Source organism: Anabrus simplex, chromosome 6, assembly GCF_040414725.1.
Source record: "Anabrus simplex isolate iqAnaSimp1 chromosome 6, ASM4041472v1, whole genome shotgun sequence".
NCBI classification, from domain to species: domain Eukaryota; kingdom Metazoa; phylum Arthropoda; class Insecta; order Orthoptera; family Tettigoniidae; genus Anabrus; species Anabrus simplex.
This window is the reverse complement of record NC_090270.1, coordinates 50139263-50160169: the sequence shown is the minus strand read 5'-3', so window position 1 is coordinate 50160169 and position 20907 is coordinate 50139263. Positions and strand designations below refer to the sequence as shown.

At 38.3% G+C, this 20907-nt stretch overlaps 1 protein-coding gene across 1 annotated transcript in view; it reads right to left on the bottom strand.

Moving 5' to 3' along the window:
* Nucleotides 1-20907, bottom strand: part of LOC136875857 (uro-adherence factor A) — a 132986-nt gene that overhangs the window by 54601 nt on the left and 57478 nt on the right. Inside the window, exon 4 of the mRNA XM_067149477.2 lies at nt 5371-7020. Within this exon, the coding sequence (XP_067005578.2) occupies nt 5371-7020 (1650 nt within the window). The remainder of the gene's footprint in view (nt 1-5370; nt 7021-20907) is intronic.

Here is a 20907-nt window from a genome sequence, read left to right as displayed (position 1 = left end):
CCCTATTTCTGTCTCTTTCATAGCAATACTGAGAAAACCAGAACGTTTCAACATTTCAAATTGCCACCAAATATACTGTAGCCTGTTACAAGAAGAACACAATGAATATCTCACGACTATTGTTTTTTAACCTTTAAAAGAAAAGTAGGTTAAATGATTGTGTTAACTACATCATGTTGATGTGAACAGCTCTGCACAGCTCCATCTACCAACATGAGTTTGAAGTATGAATATCTGAGCATGGCTAAACAGATCTAAGCTAACAAGATTGATGCATTAAGTCAGCTGAGCTCTTGAGTTTTGCCACCTACCACACTGATACTAAGAAAACGAGAATGCTTAGAAGGCTGAAATTGGCACCAGATATAGATTACAAGAACATATTTGAACAGTTTAGTGAAAAATATCCTCTATCAGTGAAGTGATTTAATTTTCACCACTGTGGCATACGCTATGATATTATCTCCATCTACAGCCATGAGGTAGAACTCTTGCCACCAAGTTTGTGGAGTGACATCTGACAAAATTTGAACATGCGTGTTTCATTGTAGGTATTTCTATGGTAGAGATATGATTCGGGCAGGGTGGAATTCTGCATGCTCTGTCCTTTCTCAATAAAAAGTATCCCAATCGCTGGGATGAGACTGTCATTTTGGTGAAAGAAGCAACACTTTATGAAGAGAATCCTACATTTTTATTCCATTTTAGATGCCTGAAACTGGGAATGATATGAATTACTAACAAACAATTTGTACAAGTAACCGATTTGTACAAGGCCACAGCAAGTAGTAGAGATTCACGCAGCAGCAAGTAGAATGTGTTGTGAGGCAAGGTAGCAGGGGTATATTGATGCCAAGGTCACAGACACTGAGGTATGATTCACCCACTTGCTGCACGCATTCGTCAATCTAGCTGTCTCTTTAGAGGCTGTTAGGTTTTTAGGTTGTTAATATGTAGTCAAATACCATACTAAACTATTTTAAATTATATAATCATACCGTACTTTTATTTAATTGTAACACGTGTAATTATTGTTCCTTTGGCAAAAGTTTTATTTATAGCATTGAACCAAAATCTCAAAAAATATTACCCCTCTGTCAAAATTCACTCTGGGAGCATCAAAGATCTTACGATTTTGTAGCTATTTTTTTCAGTTTTGATGTATACGTACCCACAGCCGCTATAACCCTCAATCCTTGATAGTTTTTGATGTCTATAAATGTTTGTGCCTCCCACTTCTAATTTCCCAATCACCACTACTGACTGCAGTAATTATGACTGCCAAACCGGTGTAAGTCTTATTCATTAGATACTGTGGACTACTGATGTGTTTAGTTGTGGGTGTGAACAACCTGGAATTGTACCATCATTTAAATACCATAGGCTGCAAACTATAGGCTCAACTTTCACAATGAACATACAAGAAAAAGTAGTAGCAGCAAGCATAGCCACGTATAAGATCTCTAAGCTCCAGAACCTCTCAACAGATAACTCAATGACACCATTTAAGCCTAAAACTGCCCAAGTTATAACGTATGGCATCCGGTTGAAACAAGTCCTCTAGGTTTCAAAATGGCATATATAATAGCAAACAATACAGTCTTCTTGGAGGACATTTTGAATTCATTCTGATTCCATGATACTGCCACGATTGTTGTACTTTGAGAAAGACGACAGCTGGGGCTATACCTTAATTAAGGCCATGGCCACTTCCTTCCTACTCCTAGCCCTATCCTATCCCATAAACACCATAAGACCCATCTGTGTCGGTGCGACATAAAGCAACTTTTAAAAAGAAAGAAGACAGAAAGCTCAACAGATTCCAGAAGACTTCTTCAACACAGTAGTGAAGACCAGTATCTGGAAAGGCCATAACTACAAATTATGCCACATACATATACACACACTTTGGCATCCACGGGTTCCATGGAAAGATATATCTAACCAGCAGATTCCACACTTCAAGGGAGGACTGTACCTGCCAACTCTGTGGTATGCCATGTTCCCAATACCATCCAATGTAGTGTGTCAACAGAACCCAACCAATCACTACATTTGTCAAAGGCTGGTGAAAGGATTTATTTTCTGTTCCTTATGTTTTACATATTCAAGTATGTATGCACATTGTGCTTAATAGTAATAAATACTAATAAGATACATTCATTTCAAATTTTAAATCACTAATCACACAGTAATTTTGGCTTTCAAAGACAGGCATACATACTAATGAGTTCAATGCATGGCTCACTTACTGAATGGTATTAAGTAGTAGAGAAGGAGTGAATTGGGAGGAAATACAGTCAACAGTTTAGCCTATGCTTTGACTTGGTCTTAATGACAAACAGTGCTGAAAGAGTTTGAAGGTGCTAGGAAAGGCATCAAGAATTATATGAAAATTAGCACCTGCAAGACTAAAGTGCTGTCGGTTAATGAGAAACCCTCGAGGATTGAATGCTATGTGGGGAACATAAAAATTGTACTTAGGATGTGTGTTCTCACAGAATGGTAATATAGTGAGTGAAACTGACTCAAAATGTAGTAGAGCTAGAACTTGCAGTCCCGACCAACAGTATTCTTCTAAGAAAGAACTGAGCTCTCAGGCAAAATGATCTTTATATTGTTTGCCAGACAACCTAACACAACTATAACGGGAGGACATATATAACATCTACACATACATAGAAACGACGTCCCATTCAACAAACAAATATTGTCTACAAAGGCCCTTACGTCCAATGCAACTACATTGTCATCTACATTTCACCTTTTAGATAATTTTTAGCAACAATTTCAGCTAATGTCTTATTTTATATGTCTCTAATTACAAACTTTGAATTCTCAACCATTATTATTTACGACGTTCCAAATACGGATTTCACGACTCTCACAAAATTATATTTTGTACAGATGCTCATTTTTATTCAGTTTGGACACAAATTTTGACTATGGGCAAGATTCTTTGGTGACTATATTGGAACTACATGCTTGAAAATATACAAGTATCACATGTCATAGAAAGATGAGATCGAGTTTTAGCCTCAGAAGCATAGTTTTAGACTGACATTGATTTTTAATCCATTTCATCATCACATGTTTTAAGTCAAACAACTTTGTATTCTAATTTTTTTTTGCTAGGGGCTTTACGTCGCACCGACACAGATAGGTCTTATGGCGACGATGGGATAGGAAAGGCTTAGGAGTTGGAAGGAAGCGGCCGTGGCCTTAATTAAGGTACAGCCCCAGCATTTGCCTGGTGTGAAAATGGGGAAACCACGGAAAACCGTGTTCAGGGTATTCTAATTTGAGCCTTACAATGTCAACTGTCTTTTCTCACATTTTTTACTGAATATTCAAGTTTAGCATTTTAGGTTTGACAAAAGGCTGAGGATGCCCTCTAGTAAGGGCGAAACATGTACCATTAATCTATGCTTATACCTGTTTTATAAATGTAACCACAGAACAGTGTGTTGTATTGAATAGGTGGAACATTAAAAATACCTTTATTATTTCTTATATGAGGTGACATGAAGCAGATGTTGGAGAATAAGTTACTCCCAAGAACATTGGACTTCATATAGTGATGATGATGATGATGATGCTTGATATTTAAAGGGGCCTAACATCGAAGGTCTTCGGCCCCAGACTTCATAGTAGAAGGCAAGAGAAGCAGAGGGAAATAAAGATGACAATGGTTTCACTCCGTTTTGAATGATTTAAAAGTAAAAGCTGTGGAATTAAACAAGGTTACACAGTTGGTTGCAACAAGAGGATTGTGGGAGCACTTAGTTAATTTAGAGGCTTTCAGACTGAACATAGAAAGGTACAGCAGTCTATAATGAAGATGTATCTACTGTATAAATGTACAGATGGTTATCAAAATAATGAAAATACAGTAGCTGAATGAATATAATTAATACAGTGATGGATCCCCCTTTCATCTACATCGCTACAATCACATGTAGGGGAAGGCTGCATGCTCTATTTATGCAGTAAAGAGCTGCAACATCCATGACTTGTTCGGACTCTGTTGAGGGCAACCCAAGTTCTCCATGGTAGATCAAATACCTTCGGAGGATGCTGGACATTGTGCCATTTTTCATGGCGTGTTATTCACTACTTGTGTTCTGGTTCATACTTGAACCTGTATATCTGTCTTATGCTTAATTCAGTCACTCTACAAAACTCAATATTTCTGAGTTTTGTCGTTAGATGGCAGTGCTATGTCATCTTTAATTTCCAGGCCTTGCTTCCTGTCTAAATGAGGTAATGATGGTTACTCCTTGTTTTTTAAATGGGATCGCGAGGAGAAACAACAAGATGGACCCCACACTAAACGAGACTACTTTTCTGACCTATCAGATGGTTTTTAGCAAATTTAAACCGTGATTATCCTTATCTGACCATTTTATTGTTCTTTTATATTTCTCAGGTACGTGCATTTTTATTTTACCCTTTGGTGCATGCTGTTCTGTCTTTGAGCATACGGTTGTGTGTGTGTATATGTGTCAGGCGTGTCATTTGCCTATCTGATGTACGGTCCCAGTGCTTCGTATTTATGTGCCTCTGTGCATTTATCCCTCGATTACATGAGTGTTGGTCATTCATGCCAGAACCTGTAAAATTGGATCTGTACGAATTGTGACCTTGTACACCTTGTGTATCTTAGTTTGCCTATCGCATGAACCTTGTGTTCGATGCTTCTCGTTCCTACGTAATACTGTGTCCCTTATATAGAGGCAGTCTGATTTGGTGACCCGGCTTGGTGGAGAAACCTTTGAGAGTGAAATTACCCTTTGGGCAGACCGATGGCCTCGCACCACATAACTATTATTATTTTTGGGTGGTTGGTTGTGCGTGCGTGGGTGTAATGTATATGGACTGGACGAAGCAGAAAGTCGCACCATATCATGTATATTTTGCCCTTATTAATTCATGTGATGTCTCTGTATTGCCCTTTCATTTATGCTCGAACCTGACCGGGTCTGTATTTGACTTATTTTTTATTCCTATGGCCGTTATTTTATTTCTCGTTCACTACTACTGTTTGCTCATGATGTCTTGACATGAGTTATGTTTGCTGTCAACACCATGGAGACTGTTGTTCTCAATACTCCTAACCTGCTCCAATCATCTGCCCTCGCTGAATGTCTGAGAGCTCTCCCATTTTACCATACCTACCTCTGCCTGACTGTACACACAGATATGTACTACACTGGCTACCGCACTAGTATCTTTCACTGCAATACCTAAAAACAAGTGTAACACACAAAGGTGCTATATTTCAGAACATAGGTATCTCCATTATTTTGATAACCATCTGTATATATGTATTTAATTCAGGGGTAAAAAATAAATGTTTTAATTGTTTACCTCAATTTCGGACAATTTTGATGGCTCATCTGACTGCTCCAGGTATGATATGCACTGTCTAAGCCAAGAGACAGGTTTCTCAAAATCTGTTATTGCAAACTGTAATTCCTTTGACTGTCTTTTCTGATTTTTTGAAGTTGTAAAGTTTGATTCTCTACATTTTACTTCCTTTATAGCTGTTGTATTCTTGTCTGGCTGGGGTTTAGGTTGAGGAGGCAATACTGCAGGAAGTCTCTCCGTCACCAAACATTTCCGTGATAACTTACTTCTTGATGGACTTTCAGTCTCTGAACTGTCGAAGTGATTTAAGCCTTGTTGTGATGAATTCTGATGGTCTGTATTACATGTAGCCACTAATGAAGTCTTTCTAGATGTAGATTTTCTCTTCCTCAAAACTGAGTTTAGAAGTGGAGAGGTTCCTGACACTATTTTAGAAGATTTTTCCTTTAGGCCAGTGTTTGATATTATCTCGAGCTGTGAATCACTTTCTGTAACTGATCTAATATTTGATGTGTCCCCTGATATTGTATTACAATCTGAAGTGAATACAGATTTGTTCTTTGAATTTGATTCATCAATTGCTACTGACTGAGACTGACGCTCAGATACAGAATTAAGGTGTGATAAAAATTCTTTGACATGGTCAGAGCTTGAGTCCAACAGAAGCAGTTGACTTTTTCCACCATTGGTAAGAAAGTTATTTTTTGATACAGCTTGTGATAGTGGGTGTATCACATTTCTCTTGTATCTCTTGCAGTTATTTGTTCGTGACAAATTTTCAGCTGTTGTTTTATGCAGTTGCTCCGGGGAAGAAGTAGAAATGACATTTTTCTGAGCTAATGATACTTGTTCACACACAGTTGATATACCTGTCTTAGTTACAGGTTTAGTTTTACTTGCTGACAATATACTAGATAACAGTGATGGGTTGTCTGCACTGGCCTTAAAAGGAGACTTACACAGAGTTGAAGAATTTACTAATAGATTAAACTGCGATCGAGAAACCAATACTTTTTTGCATTGCACATTTGATGTCTTAATATGTCTAGCTTCCTTTGAACCCAATTTTTCCAGCTGAGAGCTAATCGGTTTCAAATTAATTGCTGGTGTTTGCTCAGCCATGTAAGTGTCTGGTGATTGAATTTTCATGCTCTTGGAATGAGTTGCCTTTTGTTCTGGATATTCCTTCTTCTTTTGACAGTATTCTGGAACCTCTAGAGATTCTTTCTTAAAAGCACAATTCTTAGAAACAGACTGATCACAATAATAGTCTCCAGAGGATTCTCTTTCAGTCTTATCATGAATTAAAAGATCATCTTCATTCTTTACTGGAATTATATCTTGTATTAGTGCAGTATTCATATCCTGTGCTTTAAATTTGGATTCTTGAGTCTCCAAGGGCTCTTCTCCTGGTATTTGAGGAGAATCTACATGAACTGGCATTAGTTGTAGCGCTCTTAATAATGTATAAGAGTTGGATTTTTCAGAATCTGTGAACAACCGATGGTCTTCTTTTGAAGCTGTAGATTCCTCAGTTTCAGGAACATGTTTTAGGGGCCAATCAGATACTGGAAAAGCCAGCTGTCTAGTTTCTTCTTTAATTTCAGGTTCTTCAATCATTCTGTATTTAGAAGACAGCTCAATGATTTCCTAAACAGAAATAAAAAGAATTACACATTGCATAGTATCATAACTGAAAGGCAGTACAATATAAATATAATGAAGCACTCAGAATAGAAATGACTTCAGTAAAGAGAGAGAAGACTTTAAGAAAAATGTTGCAAATACTTCAATTTAATTTTTGTCAGTAACAAGGGAAGATAAGACAGGGGTGTAAGATCTTCCTCCAAGGATATAATGAGATGCATTTCTTAAACAATTTGTTATAGTTCAGGAGCTGTTAGTTTGCAAGGGTGTAAAGTATGCGCTACTACTGGCTAGATGTCCGGTCTAGAAAGCTAAGAATAATGGCCGAGAAGATTCGTCATGCTGACCACACGGCACCTTGTAATCTGCAGGCCTTCGGGCTGAGCAGCGGTCGCTTGGTACACCAAGGCCCTTCAGGGCTGTAGTGCCATGAGGTTAGGTTATTGGCAACATGTCTGAATATTACAAGCAGAATATCAACATTTGCTTCTGCTTGAAACTGAGGAAAATATTAATGAAGATGTACCAAACGATGAAGACCAAGTCAGGTCAAACTTTAAAGTGTTGCTGGTGGTCATCATTGATATCAACTGTGTTCTGCACCACAAATTCCTACCTGAGGGTTAAACAGTGAACCACTGTTATCTCAAAGTCTTGATACTTTTGAAAGAAAATTTCAGGAGGAAAAGACCAGATTTGTGGAGAAACAACTCCTTGAGCCTCCACCGTGGAAATACACCAGCTCAAACATTGCTGTTGAATCACAAACTTTTGACAAGCACAAAGACAAATGTGCTTCCCTATCTATCTTACTCACTTGACTTAGTCCAGCAGACGTTTTCCTATTTCTTACACTGAATTCACCTGACATGACAATTAAATTGAAATCGCAAGCAGAACTATGTACAAGCTCCCAAACTGCCTACCAGAAATGATTTCATATGTGGAAACGGCATTGGGATCATCGTATTATTAGAGGAAGGGAGTACTTCAAAGCAGGAGCTGACTAAGCAACTGAGTGGCCAACCTTTAAGAGATATTTTTAAAATTTGATTATTTCTGAAACGGGCCTCATAGAAGAGAGATTTATTAAGCAGTGTGAATGGTGGTAGGAGAAGTTTTACCTTTAGAGGGAAGGGAGCAGAACCACTGTTTTAAGTTTATAAGAACATTACTTATAAACCATCCTCGTTCAACAGTGAGAATGGAATGTCCACACAGTTGATGTAGAAATTCAAAAAAGTGAATTTGTGTTTTACAACAAAACCAATAAATCCTGGTCCTTAATAGATGTTATGGATTGCAGACGGTAGAAGGACGGTGGAATGGTATGCATGCAGATAGAGTAAATTAGATACAGAACCAGTTCTTAGTTTCATACAACACATGAATGGGGTTAGGGTTATACATCCTGCAAAAATAAGTCCAGACTTTTAGGTAATTAAAAGATACATTCAGAACAAAAAAATAATCTTCAAACAGATTAAACGGTGCAACTGTATGAAAGAAGAGCTGTTGTTGAAAAGTTGCATAGAGTTTTTATTCAGAATGGGACAACTGAAGAGGAAAAAACTGATATCCATGACGACTCATTAATACAAATGAGAATACTGAACCCATCTTCAGAAAGCCAGAAAGCAACAGTTACTCAAGTAGCACCCCTGCAGTAGCTGTACATAGGACATTTCATACTATAATCGCCAGGAAATGGATTTATATGTATTAATAATTAATGAAGCCGGCCTCATGGTGTAGGGGTAGCATGCAAGCCTCGTACCCGGAGGCTCCAGATTCGATTCTCAGCTAGGTCAGGGATTTTTACCTGGATCTGAGGGCTGGTTCGAGGTCCCCTCAGCCTGCATGATTACAATTGAGGAGCTATCTGATGGTGACATGGCGGCCCCGCTCTAGAAAGCCAAGAATAATGGCCGAGAGGTTTCGTCGTGCTGACCACATAAGTTTATGAGTGAAGGAAATGCCGATTCTGAAACGGAAAGTTTGAAAAGTGAGGACGAACCTGAACTCAACCCAACCTGGTCAAATCGAACATTCGGCTTGAAGAATATATCATTTAGGAAAGAAAACAAACTGCTAGTGCCGATACCGGGATAAAACAAACCAACTGACTGGTTTCTATTGTTGCTTGATAACAGTTTTTGGGAATTTGTTTGTCGTGAAACAAACAATTATGTGTTGGAGTTGTTTTGGGTCAGGTACAAAGGAGAAATCGCGCATTACTAGATGGAAGGATGTCAATGTCAATGAACTACAGACATTTTTGTGTTTGCTGATTCATACAGGGACATTGCGAATGAGCAGACTCCAAGATTATTGGAAAACTCCCAGGCTTTTCAACGTTCCTTCGTTTCGACAGTATATGAGCCAGGATTGTTTTCTACTTGTATTATGATGCCTACACTTTTCCCTGACTAGACCTATCAATGATCCCAAACCCCAGTCATTAGACAGGCTGGAAAAGGTGAGACAGATTATAGACTTTTTCAACAATAAAATTACTAGCATTTATTATCCTTCACGGGAACTGTCCATTAATGAAGCTATGGTACTTTGGTGGGGTCCCTTGATTTTCAAGCAGTATAAAGAGGGTAACGGCATAAGTATGGCATAAAACTTCATGCTCTAAATGAACATGAGGGCCTCACTTTCAAATTTATTGTGTATGCCGAAGCCAACGACCAGTTGTCCGGGAAAGGACACTCTACAAAAGTGGTCATGCAACTTTTGGAGCAACTTCTGAATAATGGCCATGCTGTGTTCATGGACAATTATTATAATAGTTTTGCCATAGCATCTAAGCTGCTATCAGAAAACACGTACAGTACAGGAACACTCTGAGCTGACCTGCAGCACAACCCTCCAATTGTGAAGATGGTAATATTGTCTAAAGGTGGAACCATCGCTCAGTATGCTGAGGGAATTATGGTGGGCAAATGGAGGGACAAGAGAGTAGTACAATACATTTCCTCGCAATATGAGAATGCAATGGTCACCGTCACAAATAAAAGGGACCAAGAAAAAGAAAAACCCTTGCCAATGGTGCAATATAATACATACATGAAAGGGACTGATCGGTGTGACCAACTCAAGGCGTACTATCCTTTTGAAAGGAAAACCCTTCTCTGGTACAAAAAGATTTTTGTCCACATCATTCAACTTAGGATCATCAATGCTTTCCACTTATACAACATGCACAATACCAGGCTTGGAAATTGAAAAATGGTTTTATACAACTTTCGCCTACAAATAGTGGAATCACTTCTGCCACCCCGTCAAGCAGAGCTAGTCCGCACTCCTCTAAGAAAGAACAACTTACATCGGTTGGTGAAAAATGATGAGCGAGACTCCAAAGAAGGAACCAAATGGGAAAAGGGCAGGGTCTGCTATAAAGCAAAAAGTAAAAAACAACCAACATTTGTCTGTTCTGGATGTCGGGATTTGCCAGGACTTTGCCCGGTTGGTTGCTTTGACAAGTACCACAAAGACATGTCAGTGGACCAAACAGTGGATGGTGGGCAGAGCTGTAAATTATTGTACATAGTGAAAAAACAACATTAATAAAACTAAATATGATTTTTACAGTTTTCCAATTTATAACATCTCATAAACAGTAAATATCCTATCTTTCATTATAACATAAGATTTTCAACAAAATAGCGATCAGTGGTGTAGCGCACGGTGCTGAGGGACTGAATCCGACCCACAGACTTAGAAGTCTTCAGAAATTTTAATCTAGACATGTATCATCTTTATAGGCACATGTTTGGATTCTTGACAACATTTGGTAAGTTTTATATCATTTTTTCACTTTCAGTTTTTGGGGGTGGGAATGTATAATTTACATAGCAGTGAACGTGTTAATATGAACTTCAAAGAACACGCAATCTTTTATTCTCTGCTACCAAAAGAATTCATTACAAAATGTTTTGTCAAATGTTAGAAAGTGTCTGAAGACAAATTTAAATTGACTGAAATTGCGTTCAACATTAGAACTTTTGTTTGAACTTCACAATGCTTACTGGGTTTAAGTCCATCGTTATGTTCACACTTAGATCTCTACACAGGATTGTAGCAACCTTTCCCATTTCTTCACATCTACGGTTCTTTGAAAGTAAAATGTCCATCTTCATTTCTGACACACGTGTAACTTTACCTCTACCATGATCCAGTTGTTTCATAGTATTATTTACAATTTTGAAACTTTCAGAGAGTGACAGATGAGAGTTTTGGAGCCTTTCAAACGCTTCTGTGGTACATGAAAAATTATGCTGAGTGTAACTTAAGTCGTTCCTCACACTTGTGCTGCAGACCACTGTTTGTGCAGCTTCAATTGAGGCTGAATCTTTGAGTCCACAGCATGCACAACATCCTTAACAGAGTGTATATATTTAGCATAATATTCAATGGCTTGCAGCCACCTACCCGGCCTAGTTAGAATTGACTTAGATGGCAATGGAATTTCTGGGTACATTTCTTTCAAAAGATTAACTCTTCTGTGTGCCTTGGGAAAAACATTTCAGTGAGGAAATCAACAAATCTACTTTGGGGTAATTTCCTCCTTGCCCTTCTTCCACATGATGAAAGGCATGTACTACACAAATTAATGAGTCATCTTAGGATATACAAACAGGAAACCCATAGCTTCATTGAACAGTTTTGTTATTGCACTTTTCCAGACATAACAGTGTAAAAGAATCCGCTTACAGTAATCTTCACTTAACAAACCAGTGATTTCATTACCGGGTAGCCTGCCCTCTCTGTGGTCTCATCAATGGAAACCCAAAATGGACCATCTTTAATTTCTTGTCTTATCTTCTGAACAGTTTCACTGTATATGGCTGAATAATAGCCTTTTCCGTACATTGACTCATCTGAGATGGCTCATTTAGTACCGTATATTTCTTGAGGAATTCGTTAAACCACCGATTATTCAGTTTCAAGAGAGGGATGTCAGCAGAGAGGAGAACACGACAGAGATTGCTGACATTACACTCAAAGTTGTTGGTTGTGTCAGAAACAACTGTCTCTGCTTGAAATATCATTATTTGTTTGCCTCATGTTTACTGGTTATTGCACCAGCAACTTTTAAGTAGATGTCACTGTACACTGACACAAATTACAAAATAACATCTTACTGCCAGTTAAGAAACAATCATGTTTTAAATTCTGATATATAACGTTTTAATTTTAAACTGGTTGACTGTGCTACTATAGGCATATTGTAAGTCTTCAATGAATAGCAATGTACAACTGAACACACTGTGCCTGTAAACACAGTGGTAGGTACAAGGACAGTACGAACCATCTCACTGCTAATTCAAACTGTGAATGACTGGTAAGTGAACTAGATGGAGGTATGAAACAATGAAAGGGAATGCCTGGGTTACAAAATAACTCCAGGAAACCACTGGCATGCTGTTGATGAATGGGATTTCCTGAGTTACAAAATTATGGGACAGATACAGTCTGTTAATTTAACATTAAGAATATGGGATATATGTGCTAAACTCTAAAATATGGAAAATAAACACTGCATTTTTCATCTCTACACATGATTCATAAAGATAATACAACATATAATTAATTTTAGTTACCTAATTAGATAAGTATTTACATAGAAATCCATCCCCTGGCAAATACATTAAAGAGACTTTTTTAAATAAACCGTTTTAGAAGATGAAATCAAGCTGAGAAACCATCCGAAATGTGTTGTACAAGGAAAAAGTCTTACAAGATATAATTATTTATGATTATTTTAACATTTTTTTTTTTCAAAACCACATGAAAAGAACTTGAACCATGAATATTTTGATGTAAACTGATCTATATAACACCATATTGCCCCTTCAAATTTGGCTATCATTGGATTATTTATGACAGGCCGACATTAAAAGTTTTATTGTTCGCCGGGAGTTGTATTCATCATTTGGAAAACTGTGTGCGCGCACCAAACTGGTTTTTTCTGTCATTCAGAGGGACTGATCCATGTTCGATTGAGTGGAGGGTAAATCACACGACAAGCCAGTATTCCCAGGCGAGGCACGCGCATGTCGACCTGCGCTGCAAGCAGGCAAGCTTCTAGAAACAGTCATGACTAATTACAAGAGCCCCGTGAACCAATGATCGTTTCTAAAAAAAAAACACCCCCCGAGCGAAGACTATAAAACGTTATGTTCACAGTAAATCAATCTCTACACTACTCTGATTAAATCTACTCCGATCTGAACTCTCTGGTCGACGCTCTGCTGGTGACGATATTCATCGGAACCACGTGGGAAAAATTCAGCCGTGCAGGCAGACATCTGGTCTACTAATTTAGTGCAGTTTTACTATAAAATCTTATGGAGTGAACTTCAACATTAGTGATCCAAGTTAGGTCTTTTTCTCCACGAGAACATTAAATATTCCAGCATGTGTGTCCACATTCTAATAACTGTTGCATTAGTTGCAGCTTACATTACTGGCACGTGGCAAAACTCATCCCAGCGAATCGCCGTATACTTCAAGATGGATTCTTCCTCTACAATGTGTAACATAATTTCATTGTGGAACATCTACTGCCATGTCTCCATGACCTGCTAAGCATGTAAGGCATTTCTGGCTGGAGCAGGTGACTAACGGTAAAATGCCGGAATGACGAACCTCAACCTGGAATCGAACTTCAGCTAAACTTGAGTACCATTTTAACTGTTCATATCTTTCTCATCTTTGTAAAACTAGATGATCTTTCATCTCTAAATTGTAGTTCTATTAGTTTTTGTAGTAGATTGAGTTCCTTTCATTTTCATTTCATGAGGTGTCATGGTAGTTGAATTACGTATGTGTGATTGAAATTTGAAATCTATTAGATTAGCTGTTGTAGTCTGTCTTTGAATGAGTTCTCACACGTAGGATTTAGACATATTTAAAAATCACTGACCACGCGATAAACTTCATTTGCTTACGTGTGATAATGGAATAATCTTAATTGGAGTTATATGTAAATTTTGTGAGATAGGGTCGAATTTAATGTCATCTTAAGTTCAATTGCATTCTTTAGGATCGAGTCATCTATTTTCACGACATTTCAGGAGTACTGATAGATCTAATAATCACTAAAATAATAATAAAATTCAAGTAAAAGATCGGGTTAAGAATATAATTAAACGGCCGTGAGCTATAAATGATCTTAGATTCCTTATATGTGATATTTAATGTGTTCAGTTCATGATGCGCCTGAAATATTGACAGTCCTGTGGGTTATTAATTGATTAATTTATTATTGAATGATTTGTTGCTTGTGTCTTTGGGAGCCCAATGTGATTTATAATAAAGTGGAGCACACGTTGAATACATTTCATGAATAGGGAGTGATAATAATGTGATTAAGGCTCACGAACGCTACATTTGCGACTTGTAACCCATGTGATGGTGATGATTGTGGAATTCTATTAGAATCTTCAAGTTAATTTCAGAAATTTAGATGTATCTCATTTCATTTCAAGTGATACCACTAGTTCGATCACCAGCCACTAATTGGACTGAGAATATTTCCAGACATGAGTTCATCCTCCGGATATTATTGACGCGACCATGCTAAAAATAATTAATTAATTCATAATGGCAGGATTCGTTGTAAATATTGTGTATATAGAAATACGTGTTACCTTGTGGGAATGTGATGGGTGTGTGTGTTGTAATTAGGAATATTTTCATGGTTTCAATTATTCAGTGTATTTTAATCTGGTCGTGCATTCATCGCAACGGCACAGATTATTTTCAACGTTGTTTTGCCACCATGATGACTTGTTTAGCATATTTTAAGGAACAATTTGCTGAGAATAATGTCCAGTAAGACCAGGCTAGAATTTAATTTGCACTTACCAAAGATTTAGACGAAAGATCGTCTCGTTCATTTCCAGCAAAGGCAAGCAATTTATAAATTAATCCTTAACTAACTCACATATGGTTATGAGGAAATTTTCAGTGTATTTATATTAAATTTCCAAAATATTTTCAAACTGATTTGAAACTTTAAATGCCATGCAAGTATAAATTTAATGTCCACAAACAGCATAATTAGCTTGAACCTACGAGATAACGATTAATGATGATAATAATTAACTGGATGATTAAGTAATTGGGAAAATGTGTGTCATAATTACAATGAGAATTATTTAGTGAGATACACTCATTTGTAAACGTGATTGTGTGATGATAAAAGTAAATGGTACACAGATAAGGTTGGAGATTAATGATAATAATTAATTAATTATAATATTGGAGTCAACTTAGATTTTCCATCAGAATTTCTACTGGTGTTATTAATGGACATTACTTACCTTAGTTAATGAAATTCATCAGTATTTAACATTGACCACGTGTTGAGATTGCAATAAATTAATGGAACCTTAAGTTAATTTTATAATGGAATAATAAGCAAGATAGCTGCCTACTAATTTTGTGTAAATCCTCATTGAAGTCTCAGGATACTTTCATTTAGAGAAATATTTTAATTCTGGAAGGCAGGAAAGGCCTAATCTTTTGTTAATTTTTATTCCAGAACATTACCATAAAGCTGGAGGATGAGGATTATGTTTGATTGGTTGTTAATTGCTACAGGAAGATCAGACACTATGAAAGATCATTGTATTTAATCCCTGCAAGGATATTTTGTGTTCATTGATGCTTATGTTAATAAATGTAAGTGTGTTGCTTTTTCATTTTTTTTTTTTTGCTTGGCCATCACCCCTTTCCCCTTAAATGCCTCTTAAAAAAAAACAGAAAGCCAGGAACGAACGGTCCACCCCGGGATATCTCGCTCATTGGCTGGGCTTAGCTCGGCAATAATGGGGGCAATATAATTAAAGCATTCAAAATATTTTGACTCCCTGGCAATATGGTCTATTGTTAGGATTGTAGAAAATGCCAGTACCAACCTGCAATATGCAAGGCTATTGAAATGCATCAATGAGCACATAACAGTAACAGCCTGGCATTACTTAATATCTCATAATCAGCAAGATCTCAGTGGGAAAGGTGATTTACCAGGGGTTCACCCTTTTCATGGAGGATGTGTTCAAAAGATCTTTGATACTGATGTGAAAGTGTAGAAGAAAGCCAGATATCCACAGTACATTTATAAGAAATTTTGAGAGTTTCTGATATTAATCTCAGAAACCACACAAGAAATAAATGGCATAAATAGAAAGAAAATTTAAGTAGGGGGAACAAGGATGGCACTCAACTGTATTAAACTAGTATCAAACAAGAAAAAATAACATAGAACAATTCATTTTTTAAAATAATGTTCCCTTCAGCATGAAATTGATAGTTTCACAAACTTTGCCAAATTAAAAAGATGAGCTTCATGAAATTCTTTATAAAATAACTTTTACTAGCTACAAATTTCATTAAATTATTTGCTCTACTATGCTATCCAGAGTTACTTCTTAATTACATCAATTTCGTAATTAATTTATGTCCACTGCTGTCCATAAATTTCCAAACATCATAAAGGAAACATGATAAGCACCAAGGTTCATAGGACAGTGTGCATCACTGTTCAAATGATTAGCAATATGTTTGCATTCCTCAAAGTATAATTGCCCTCAGCCTATCAGACAGTATAATATCACATGATGTAAAGTGGCCCAAGATCAGTTAAGTATGACACGATTATGAGTGAAACTGTTAAATGAAATAAATATCATTATTTAGCCCAGCTATTAACAATTAATCCCTGTATTGAAGAAAACAGAGTAGGTGGTGTCGGGATGTGGCAACCCCATCGCCCAGTGGGAAACCACTGCAATCAGCCACCCGAGTATTGGCGGGAAAACCATACCGACTTGAGGTAGAAGGAAATGCCTGCCCTCAACCCTAAACACCTAGGGAGATGCTGGCAGCAGCTCTAAAATGCCTGGCGACAGGCTATGTGACAAGCCAGCCATAAAAACTCTCATTCACAATCTCATCATGGAATGATATCTTTCAGATTTAGTATCAAGACTAGGGTGTCACCCCTAGGCGACGCGCGTTGGGTAGACAAGGGTCACCATTGCACGGGCGACGACGGCTAAACAAGCTAGTCCATACAACCCGTCTTGCTTCACTCAACGTCGGCACTATGTCTGGGCGGTACAGCGAACTGTCAAAGGCTCTCGAAAGGAGATAGAACAATGCCTGTGCTGTGCAAGAAACACAATGAAGTGGACAGAAATCATACAACATCGGATGCAGGTACAAGCTGATATACAATGGCACCCGTGGAACAACCAGTGGCGTTGGTATTGTTGTGTCAGCAAAGTTTGACAGCTGTATCTCTGATGTGCAGCGGTATGATGACCGTCTGATTATTATCTACCTCGCAGATGGAAGAAAAGTACATTTTTTCAGTGCATACATCCCATATGCATGTTTACCTGGAGCACCAAAGGATGCCTTCTGGGAGATGCTTGAAGAGAAAACAGCCAAAGTACCCAAAGAAGACTACCTCATTATCGCCGGTGATCTAAACGGACATTACATAAAATCAGCTTCATGGTCCATATCGCACTTACACAGATTCACAACTAAGTATTTTTTTAGTTTCCACCTTGTCAATACACTAAATTGCTTAAGGCAACTTATTGGTTTAAAGTGGTACATGTTTCATATATTATAAACATCTTCAGCCACATAACACTGTTTAGATGAAAAATTCATATAATGACAAAGTATCAATGCTTTAGAGGAAGGGTCCGTAAAATTAACATATGTTAATTTTAATGTTAATGTGTTATATGGCTGAAGATGTTTATAATATACGAAACATGTACCACTTTTAACCAATAAGTTGCCTTAAGCAATTTAGTGTATCGACAAGGTGGAAAATAAAAAATACTTCGTTGTGAATCTAAACGGACAAGTCGTCACAGAAAGGAAGATCATGCAGCCCACGGTGGAGGTGGTTTTGGAGAAAAGAACGGTGATGGCCAACGAATCCTCAATTATGCAGAAGCCCATGACCGGACTGTCACGAACACCTGGTTCAAAAAGCGTGATTCACATTTAATTGCATATTACAGTGGCACAAGGGCAACATAAATAGAGTACATCCTCATCAGGCATCAAGAACTTAAAGACGTGTGTTAGACACAAAGGTTGTACCATGTGAAACTGTCACTGCAAAACATCGACCAGTCATCTGCAAGATGCATATCAAATCACCGAATCCTGAACATGCCTTTTGAACATGACCAGCGAGAATCAAATGGTGGCGCTTCAAGGAAAAAGAGACCACTGTCGGCGCACAAATAACATTACCACCAATTACTACAGCCGAAGAAAGTTGGATCAACTGAAGGAAGCTGCTCACGACACTGCATGTACTGTTCTTGGATCAACAAAACCAGGATGGCAAAAACACAAATATACACGGCTCCAGAGTGATGAGGTCAGAAAAGCAGTACGAAAGAAGAAACGGCTTTACCACAAGTTTCTTACCGACAAGACACCGTCTCGTTGGAATGCCTACAAGATAGTCCGTAGTGATGCAAAGAAAATCAAAGCTACAACAAAAACAGCAAATCTTTATGCAAAACTGTACATGTGTGTGGGCGAGTGGGAATTATACCAACTCACCAAAGTGAGGCACCACAAAACACAAGACATCCAGCGCTTCTATGGCATCAATGATGAAACAGGAAACTTACTGGTTGATTTAAAGAAGGCAAGAGAGCGCTGGCGTAGCTACTTCGAGAAGATCTCAACAGAGGAATTTCCCCATACACCAATCCCAGTCACAGTTAATAAATACTGATTTGACTTAATATGGTTTTCGAATTAATTGTGTTATAAGACTTAAATGGACTTTAAAAAAAAAAATGCAATATCTCAAATCTTATTATAACTAGACTTATATGAGTTTTGCACATTATTGTACTTCAGGAGGTGTATCTCATGCAATCAAGACGTTTCAGCACTAAAACAAAAAACCATTAAAAATGACTTAGATGGAGTATGCAAGAAAGCTCCTCAATTCACCTTTAAAAAGTTTTTTTTTTCCCCTAGTTGTTTTACGTCGCACCGACACAGATAGGTCTTACAGCGACGATGGGACAGGAAAGGGCTAGGAATGTGAAGGAAGCGGCCATGGCCTTAATTAAGGTACAGCCCCAGCATTTGCCTGGTGTGAAAATGGGAAACCACGGAAAACCATTTTCAGGGCTGCCGACAGTGGGGTTCGAACCTACTATCTCCCGAATACTGGATACTGGCCGCACTTAAGCGACTGCAGCTATCGAGCTCGGTTTAAAAAAGTTAGGGGTCAAGTTGTGTGTTATGCCTTGTTTAAGAAAATGAATGTCTTTGCCTACCTTTGCTATTTTGAATAGATGGAAACTTTTAGCTATCATTAAATCCCAGTCACTGCGGCTGTGGAAGGACCTGTCAGAGAGATTGATTTCGAAGGGGTCAATGCTCCTCTAAAAGAAATGAAGCCGGGGAAAACTACTGGCCCAGACGATCTTCCAGCAGAACTCTGGTACTCTCAACAGTGGGATGCAGCAGAATGGTTTGCACGACTCTTCAGGCAGATCATTAAAGAGGGTTGAACACCGAGCGATTGGCAATGGAACATCAAAAAGAAGGGGAGACCAGCTGAATGTGCTGATTACCAACCGATCCAACTTTTGTATCACACAATGAAGGTATTCGAACAGGTTCGTGATACAAGGTTATGTGAGATCGTTGAGCTTTCCAAAAACCAAGCTGAATTTTTGAAGAATTGTGGCACAACCGATCCAATACATGCTGCTCTTGATTGAAAAGAACCGTTAGAAGAAAAAGTCAATCCATCTAGCTATCCTGGACCTTGAGAAGGCCTTTGATCGCGTACCGCATGACCTCATATGGCTAGCACTGCGAGAGCATGGCATACCAGAATACCTTGTCAACTGGGTTCAGCTGCTTTATGTAGACCCACGGAGCTATGATCAGACCACCAAAGGAGCATCCAGTAACTTTCCTATCATCGACGGTGTTCACCAAGGTTCAGCGCTGTCACTGCTCTTGTTCATTCTAGTGATGGATACTGTACCAGCAGACCTGCACCATTCTTTGCCATGGACGCTTCTCTATATAGACTATGTCATGTTGGCCTCTGAGATCCAGGTTGATTTGCAATGCCAAACCCAAAAATGGAGCGATTGGCCTGTGCCTAAATAAAAAGACTGAATATATGACGTCAGATCCACAAGGAATCGGAATTATTCACATAGATGGTGAGGACCTGCCACGAGTGACAAAATTCAAGTATCTTGGTTCCACAATCACCGATGATGTCCGACATGTCGAAGAGGTCAATGCAAGGATATCCACAGCCTGGATGAAATGGAGAACAACAACCAGCGTCACTTGCGACTGGAGGATGAAAGATAATCTCAAATAAAAAATCTATCGTACTGTCATCTGACCAGTTGCACTGTATGGTTGCGGATGTTGGCCGACTACGACTGAGACAGAGCATCAACTGGGTGTCGTGAAGATCAAGATGCCGACATGGACAGCTGGCGTCACTTAACTGGATCATACCTCCGATGAATCCATCAGGGAGAGATTTAGTATTGCACCGATTCAAGAAAAAATGCGCGAGTAGTCTACGATAGTTTGGAGATTTACTAAGGGCAGACGCCGACACTATCGCGAAGACGGGTTACATGTTAGAAGTCACCGGTAGGAGACCAAAAGAATGACCAAAACAGTGATGGACCAATACCCATCACAAACATCTGAAGAGTGTCAATCTCCACCCTGACATGGCCCAGGACAGACCTAAATGGAGACAAAGAGTCCATGTAGCGGACCCTGCCAGCAGGAGAGATAAACGCTGAAGAAAATAAAAAGAATAAA